Source organism: Magnolia sinica, chromosome 1 (genome assembly GCF_029962835.1).
Source record: "Magnolia sinica isolate HGM2019 chromosome 1, MsV1, whole genome shotgun sequence".
Classification (NCBI taxonomy): Eukaryota; Viridiplantae; Streptophyta; class Magnoliopsida; order Magnoliales; family Magnoliaceae; genus Magnolia; species Magnolia sinica.
Genome location: NC_080573.1, coordinates 136,821,635 through 136,829,977, shown reverse-complemented (window position 1 = coordinate 136,829,977; position 8,343 = coordinate 136,821,635). Strand labels below are relative to the sequence as shown.

Here is an 8,343-nt window from a genome sequence, read left to right as displayed (position 1 = left end):
CTCGTTTGGATACCACCAAATAAGTTACTTTTTCTACTTACAGCAGTAGATAAGTAACTTATTTCAGATAAGTAAGTTTGCTTTATGATTAGTTATAAGTAACTTTTTTACTTAAAAGTAAATAATCACATCAGTTAATTTTTTTAGCTTTTCTACTCTTTTTTTAAAAAGTTGCTGATATGTTGTTTGCCAAATATACTTTTCTTAATAAGTAGAAACTAAGGTAAGCTACTTGTGGAATAAGTAGCTTATCTTAAGCAACTTTCAATCCAAACGGGCCCTTAACTTGATAAGTGGTGGCCATAAACTTACGGTTGCTTCTGAAAGAATTGTTAGTGTCAACAGATAAAAGGGGATGCACCTTACCTTACCTTAACACTTCTTGATCTTTGGACAACTTTCATGGTTACAGTTCACCAAAATCAAAATCTCATGGATGAATCATGATCATCAACGTCATCCTCATCGGCTCTTAGCACCAGTAAATGGGAGTCCCTAGCAATCTAGGTGTTCTCATGTTTGCAGTAAGAAAGCAGGCAAAGGAAAGGCATATTGAGAGCACCTAAATTTGATCGTCTTCATCAATAGATATGGCGATAATACATATGCAGGATATTTGGGCTGAATACATCAAACAATTCTCTGCGGAGAAACCTACCCAAGCCATAAATCAAGCTGGAGAACCAACCATTGTCGTTCGAATCCCCAAGTCTAGAACATAACTGCCTGTAAATGTATAGAAGAGAACAGATGGAGATCAAAGGGACGAGAAAATAGGCACACCGGGAAGAGTTGCGCCTGCTTCCACAACAAACATATTGCCTGTCACATACTCTGACGAGTCATGGATTAGGTAACGAACAAGTGATGTCAGTGCCGGATCCGACGTGCCGAATGTTCTCAATGGGACAGTTCTTTCGGCGACAGTGTTGAGCCATTCTTTCTGCATAAGGCCCTCAGTGATCTCAGATTTAAATATTCCTGGTGATATTGAGTTGACTCTGATATTATGCACCCCCAACTCCATAGCCATGACCTGTTGTTCCAACGACACCAGGTTTCTTCAATCACCATTCAAAATAGCAAACAGAACAACCGATACTCAATGCATTTAAATGGTCGCAACAAACTGATAAAAGGGCACATACAGCGAATGGATTGAAAATGTGTGAGTAGGGCTGCAACTTGAGTCCAGGTCAAACCTTAACCCAATCCGAGTTCAGGATGGGTTGGATCAGGTTTTCAAGGTCCCTGGATTAGGTTCGGGTTGGGAAATGCCAACCCAATTTGAATTCAGATTGGGTTCGGATTGAGCAAATTCGGGTTGGGTCATGTCAGGTAATGTTTTAAATATCGACGATATCAGCTGATATATCCCATGTTATGGCTTGCATACCACCTGTGCGATACGAAACGCACAGCTAGTGTCGATATATCCCGCATGTTCGATCCGGTGAGCATTTTCAATTTCCGATTCATTGAGACTAATTCCGAAGTATTTAAGAGTATTTGATGAAATGATCATCACATATAATGTAATTTTGAAATTTGAGTGTAGGTGGTCCGATTTGGAGAAAATTCGAAATTTTCTTAATTTCTCCCAAATTGCTTGTAATGTTGCACTCCAAACATGAAATCAAGCATATATGAGGGCTGATTTACTAATTTGTTAAGTCCTTGTTATTTTTGGAAAAAAAGAAATTTTGATTAAAATTTACTAAAATATTAATTTTTTTCAAACTTTTCCTTTAACTAGTTATCAATTGAAACTAATTTCAAAGTGTTTAAGAGTGTTTGATGAAATGATCATCACATACACTCTAAATGTTATGCATTCAATTTGAATATAATTGCATTAGTTCAGTCAATGAGCGCAGAGCTTAGGACCCTATACAAAGGAAACCTATCATATGCACTTCTTTTTAGAGATGTAATGATTTAAAAGTAGGTATTAAGGACTTTTTTTTAACAATCCCTGAAGTTTCATTGAAAAATTCAATAACTTCCCAATATTTCCCCATGGTTCCCAAAAAGTGCGATAAATTACTAGATACAAACGATATATCCCATGCGATAACCGATGCGTATTTGTATCCCAAGAATGCGATACGTAACACGATACCAATATTTCAAACAATGATGCCAGGTTGGGAATAATCACATGTATTTGGGTTGGGTTGGGTCGAGCATAGAGGACTTCGATTTCAAGTCAGGTTAGGCTCGGGTTGACTTTCAACCTGACCCTAACCACCTGATTTGCACCCCTACTAGTAAGAATGTGCCATTTTAAACTAAGCAGAAGCATTTGAGCAATAATTTAAAAAAAAAAAAAAAATTTAAAAGAAGAAGAAGAAGAAGAAGAAGAAGAAGCAGAAGCAAACACTCAGGCAATACACTAGTAGATTCACTTCATGTCCATAACCAATGTAAGCAGAACATTAAGAAATACATTAAAGGGGAGGTATTGAATATGCATCTCCAATAATCAAAAGCTAAATTCAGGCATGCTGCAGACAAAATGGTATTGAGAAATCGTTGGCACTCAATTAGATCTGATATTGAAACACAGCATTCAAATTGGGTCCTATGTATTTGACAATTCGCTTGGTAATGCAAAGTTCAAGAGATATACTTAGCTTTACCAAAAGAAATTCTCCCTGCTTATTACTGGAGCCTTATTTTGTGTATATAATAGTAAAAAAGTCTTTAACTTCTTTTTTTTTTCTTCATATTTTCATAAATAAACTAAAAAATGAATTTCAGACAGTATAGCCACGTCCATGCTGCATGACCACAAATGAAATCCTTAATCGATCTATAAAAAATTAACAGTGCCCAGGCATGATGACCACAAGAACAATGATTCCTCACTGAAATTACTCCCATATTCTAATAAATAATGTTGAAAAAGCAATCTAGTAGGGCATGAGACCAGTTAATCAGTTGAGTGATAGGTACCTTGGTCATGGTGTTTACACCTGCTTTCGATACAGCATAGGCAAGGCTTCCAGGTAACAGTCCACGGTTAAGACCCGCAATAGATGAAATATTGATTATCGACCCTTTCTGATTTGCTTTCTGCATGTGCTCACAGATGTACTTGGATACTAGCCAGGATCCTGTGAGATTAGTCGTAATGATATTATTCCACTCCTCCTCAGACAAACTCAGTGGGGAATGCACACTGCCTATACACACAGAATTGGAGTTAGAGCTCCCTGTTTAATGTTGGAGCATAAAAGTTACAAGCCACAGGGCAGTGAAACAATTCATAAATTAGCCAAACACTGGAATAAAAATTAAGACATGAGTGAGATGCAATGCATGAACAACAAATGTGGGTATATATATATAAATTTACAAAAGCAAAGTGAAATAAAAAAAATAAAAAAATCTTGATATCGTTATAGTTGAAATTATATAAACAAAGATTAAAGATTTTGCACTCCTGGAAGATGTAATAATGGGCGTATGTGATAACTTACCCAATAAGATCTACTCGAATGCACCTTGGTTTCATGAAATTTGACTGTAAAGAGCATAAGATTTTATGCTTTTACTTGTATGACAGCATTAGAGATAAGGATGTCATTATGTTATTTCACAACTTTATTACACACCGTAGTGACTGATATTTAAAAAACAAATAGATATTAAAAAAATGTTGTGATGAACTAACTTGGTTCCTTGGTAACGACTGATAATCTCTAGTATCTAATTATGAAACTTTTGGTGCATTTCAGTAAAGTAGAAAATATTAGAAATTTTTTTTAATGTATATTATATCATTATCATCAAATGGAATGGGAGAACAGGATTCATGTAGCCAACACCGAGTACTTGGGATAAGGCTTAGATGATAATGCTTAATCATTAATGCCTTGCCCAAGCTATTTTGGGTCAGCTCTATGAATCATGTTTCGCTAATCATTCTTGTTTAAGGAGTTATCCAAGCCCTTTAAAGCAAGGTTCAGAAAATCAGTAATGGAACACATAGCAGAGAGCTCCAAAACTGGCAAGTGTCAGTATGTATTGGCTGATATGTACCACATTCCAGCTGTGTCACTTTTTTTTAAAAAAAAATTATTATTATTATTTTTTAATTATCAATTATCAATTTAGTCATGTATCAGAGATGCATACTAAAATGCATCATGTACATTTTTTCAGAAATACCAATGTTTTTTTTTAAAAAAAAAAAAAAAACGACGGCAGGGTGTCCCCACCCGCTTTTGAGCGAGACTATTCCCTGCAAATGCAGGCAATCACCTGCCAACCACGTGCATTGGGTAATCCACGGGGAGGGGAATCAAACTCGTGTCTATGGAGAGCAAACCCACAACCCAAGCCGTTCGCCCAACTCATGTCAGAAATACCAATGTTTATTGGCTGATACAATACACATTAGCTGATATTTTGAACCATGCTTTCAGGTTGTTCCTTCATATTCCTTTTGGGCCCTTCAACCCAAAATTGAAGATCTCCTCTTTGTCGGGGCTATCTCGAGTTTTGTAATCATCTCAATTGGCTCTCTATCGTTTTATCTCTCTATCAGTCTCCAAATTGAACAACATTCTGCCACACATAGCATCACTGTCCAAATAGCTAAATTATAAAAATTACCCCTAAATCTCGGGTGACCTTGACAAATGATGATGATGACATCTTGGAAGAATGGCCATCAAACACAAATTCATTGGTATGTAGTGGTCACGCAACACTCAGAACTTCATCTACCCAGCTAGAAATCTGTTTAAAATATCCTTCATCAATCTCTCCATCCTTATCCTTACTTTTCAATATATATATATATATATATATATATATATCTCCATGCTTTTGATTTCAGAAATCTTTAGAAAAAAATCCTGATTATTCCGGGTGATTCTTAAAGAATTCCCTTGCGAGAGGTGTGGGGTGTTTCCTCAACGAAAATCCTTGCCACTTGGTATCGCAGAAGATCGAATTTGTTGTTGCAAACTTTGTCATCAGCCAGAGCATATATAACCCAATACCGTGCCCTTCACCATCAATCTAAGTACATCCAGCCACGCTATTGAAACATTAGTTGCCAATCAAAGTAGATCTGACTTCCAGTTGTGCCATTACCCGTCAGTCACTGTCAGTTTAACCTAATTATCCCCCATTCACTATCAATACAGCAAAGCTAAGCAACCACTAAGACCCTGTTTGGTAGACTCCTATTCATCTCATTTTAGATAACTGCAAGGCCCTGTCAGAAGATCTTGATCTCTAATACATAATGAGTTTAATAGTAATTATCTATTAGAGATCAAGATCTCTGATACATTTCATTATCACTGTTAACGGTAATAATTAGTGTTAACTAAAACAGGGCCTAAATTATTTCTGTAAATCATAGCCCATATGATCCATTGCAACACTTGGCATTGATCAAATCAAATCCGGTACTAACTTTGAAGACTTATAGAAAAACAATAGAAAAAGAAAAAAAGAAGAAAAAAATATGGAAAAAATATCTCAGGAGATCGGGATGATCTCCCTGCATCACTCTGGAACTTCCCTCAAAAACAAAATCTTATACTGGATTCTAAAATAATAAATCTCTCCCTAAATGAGTTTAGTATGTGGCCTAATCTAATTGTTGTGAGACTCCTGAGTTGACTGTTGCTTAATAGCATACCTTCTCTTTTTCTAATGCTGTACGTAATCATTGCTAATCATCTCTGGTTTGCAGACAACAAGATGCAATCATGTGCTCACCGGCTCACCTCAATAGAAAGGCATATCTTCACAATTGAATATCTGTTTGCCTATTAAATTGTTATCATCGATACCTACTCAAGCACATCTTACTAAAAGGATGAAAGAAATTCAGCTGCTAATGGGGTCAAACCAGATGACATATCATTGGACCTACTCAACACGACCTCGCCTCTGGTTTCTGACAATTGCAAACATCTCCCTTCTGATTTGGATTATTGTAAAATACATTTCCCTTGGTTTACAAATTTGTTACGGATTCCCCCACATGGTCTATTAGCATCACTATCCTTTCAAAATTGACCATTTATCCCTCTCTCAAAGGAAACTAGTTTAAGAAGTGTGGGTCTACCATAGTGAGTGTATGTCATCCAAGATCCAACCCATCAATGTAGTCACTTCAACATTAGAGGTGTAATAAATTGAGTATCTATTTGCCTACTAAATTGTTATCATTGGTACCTACTCAAGAAGATCTTACTCAAAAGATGAAAGAAATTCAACTGATTATGGAGTCTAACCAGATGACAGATACGGCAATAGGCATCGTTGGACCTACTCGTTACTACCCAACAAGACCCCCCCTCTAGTTTCTGACAGTCGCAAACACCTCCCTTCTCGTTTGTATTATTACAAATACCTCCCCTCTGGTTTACAAAACCGTTACATATTCTGCAAATGGTATATTAGCGCCACTATTTTTTTTCAAAATCAACCATTTTACCCCTCTCAAAGGTAACAGTGGTAGATGCGTGGGCCTAGCATAGGAGTGTATGAAAATTGATTATTTTACCCTCCCCTCAAAAGTAACAATTGTAGATGCGTGGGCCTACCATTGTGACTGCATGTCATCCAACCCGTTCACCGTGGTCACTCCATGAAAATTGACCATTTTACCCCCGCTCAAAGGTAACAATTGTAGATGGGTGGGCCTACCATAGTGAGTGTATGACATCCAACCCATTCATCGTGGTCACTCCATCATGAAAATGGGAAACCCCAAAATATAGGCTGAACCAACCATCAGGTGGCTCACCACATAGATTTGAAGGTTTTTGGGTTGGTGTGGCCCAGCCGATGAATGGATTAGCCTGATTCTTTTAGCGTCCAATATTTAATGCGGAGGGACCCTTATGGACGGGTTGGATACCATTTATACATAACAGTAGCTCCCACGTGCGCGAACAAATGTGGGTATTTTTGTCTTTTGCTCAGGTTCTTCTGACGTGGGGAGTTAATTGCAATAACGGAAACCAGGGAGGAGGCGTTTACAATTATCCCTATAGAGGAGGGGTTCAAAGTCCAAACACAAGAAAAATCAAACAAACTGGCTTCTAATACTTCAAAATCAACCGAATTCACTTCCAAAAATCAAACAAACTGGCTTCGAATACTTCGAAATCAACCGAATTCACTTCCAAAACATCAAAATGTCAAAACAATTTCACGGAACCGAAACGAATCCAAAAATCATTTAAAAAACCCTAAAAACACAAAATCAAATCCAAATCACCTCTAATTCCGGCATTATTAACCAAGACATCGATCCGGCCGAATGCATCCCACGCCTTCTGCACGGACGCTCCGATGACGGAGCCTTTTGCAGTGACATCGAGCTCCACCGCAGCGCATCTGACGGAAGAGGAAGAAGTCAATCCGTTGATTTCTTCGCAGAGAGACTTCAATCGGTCGATTCTTCGAGCGGCAGCAACGATCTTGCATCCGGCCTTCGCAAGATCCAAGCAAAATTCACGGCCGAGGCCGGAAGAAGCGCCCGTCACTAACACAACCTTACCGTCGAGGCGTTTCCATGGCTGCAGAGTTTTCTGTGCTCCGTCCGCCATGGAAGTTTCTTCTTCTTCTCTGCGAGAGGGAGATTTAGGATTTTGGGGAGAAGACCTCTGCCAGAAGGAGAGTAGGGATTTTCAGGATTTTGAAGAGAAAAGAAGTCGTTTTAATTCTCTGAGAAGAAGAATAGAACTCAATCACGGTAGCGAGGAGTGCCTGGCGGGATTTTATAGCGGAGATTACACCTGTAACAGCTTAAGCTGCGAGTAGACAGTGGTACACGTGCTGATTCAACCAACTCGAGGTGGGACTCGTTGAGGCCGGACCCTCACGGGTGCGAACTAGGTGGGACGCGGTTTGGCCAGTGACGTCGCCACCAGCCAGGTGGCTAGTGGTTGGTGCTATGTGGACCCCACCATCATGTATGTGTTTTATCCACGCCGTCCATCCATTTTTAAAGATAATTTTATGGCTTGATCCGAAAAATGAGATAGATCTAAATCTCAGGTGGACCACACATGGGAAAACAGTAGTGATTGAATTTCCACCATTAAAAACATCCTAGGGCGTACTGTAATGGTTATTTGACATCTAACCTGTTGATTAGGTCATGCAGACTTGGATGAAGGGAAAAATACATATCAGCTAGATCCTAAACTTTTGTGGCCCCCAAGAAGTTTTTAATGGTGGGAATTCAATTAACACTGTGCGGTCCACTTGATATTTGGATCAACCTCATTTTTGGTCTCATACCATAAAATGATCTTGAAGAATAGGTGGACTGTATGGATGAAACAAATACATCATGGT

At 38.4% G+C, this 8,343-nt stretch overlaps 1 protein-coding gene across 1 annotated transcript; it reads right to left on the bottom strand.

Annotated features, from left to right (window-relative positions):
• Positions 1-552: 552 nt before the first annotated feature.
• On the bottom strand, positions 553-7,649 carry LOC131219920 (uncharacterized). The gene is made up of 3 exons (XM_058214907.1): positions 7,259-7,649; positions 2,959-3,188; positions 553-1,036 (listed from the first exon to the last, which is right to left on the bottom strand). The coding sequence occupies exons 1-3, from the start codon at positions 7,587-7,589 to the stop codon at positions 758-760; spliced, it is 840 nt and encodes a 279-aa protein (XP_058070890.1). The 5' UTR covers positions 7,590-7,649; the 3' UTR covers positions 553-757.
• Between the last annotated feature and the right edge of the window lie 694 nt (positions 7,650-8,343).

Bases quoted from the DNA above. Each gene is read 5' to 3' on its own strand.
- LOC131219920 (XM_058214907.1), bottom strand. From the start codon at position 7,589: ATGGCGGACGGAGCACAGAAAACTCTGCAGCCATGGAAACGCCTCGAC. The intron at 3,189-7,258 runs GTGATTTGGATT...CTGTGTGTATAG, and splicing joins TAATAATGCCGGAATTAGAG to GCAGTGTGCATTCCCCACTG. The intron at 1,037-2,958 runs GTACCTATCACT...TTGGAACAACAG, and splicing joins GTGTAAACACCATGACCAAG to GTCATGGCTATGGAGTTGGG.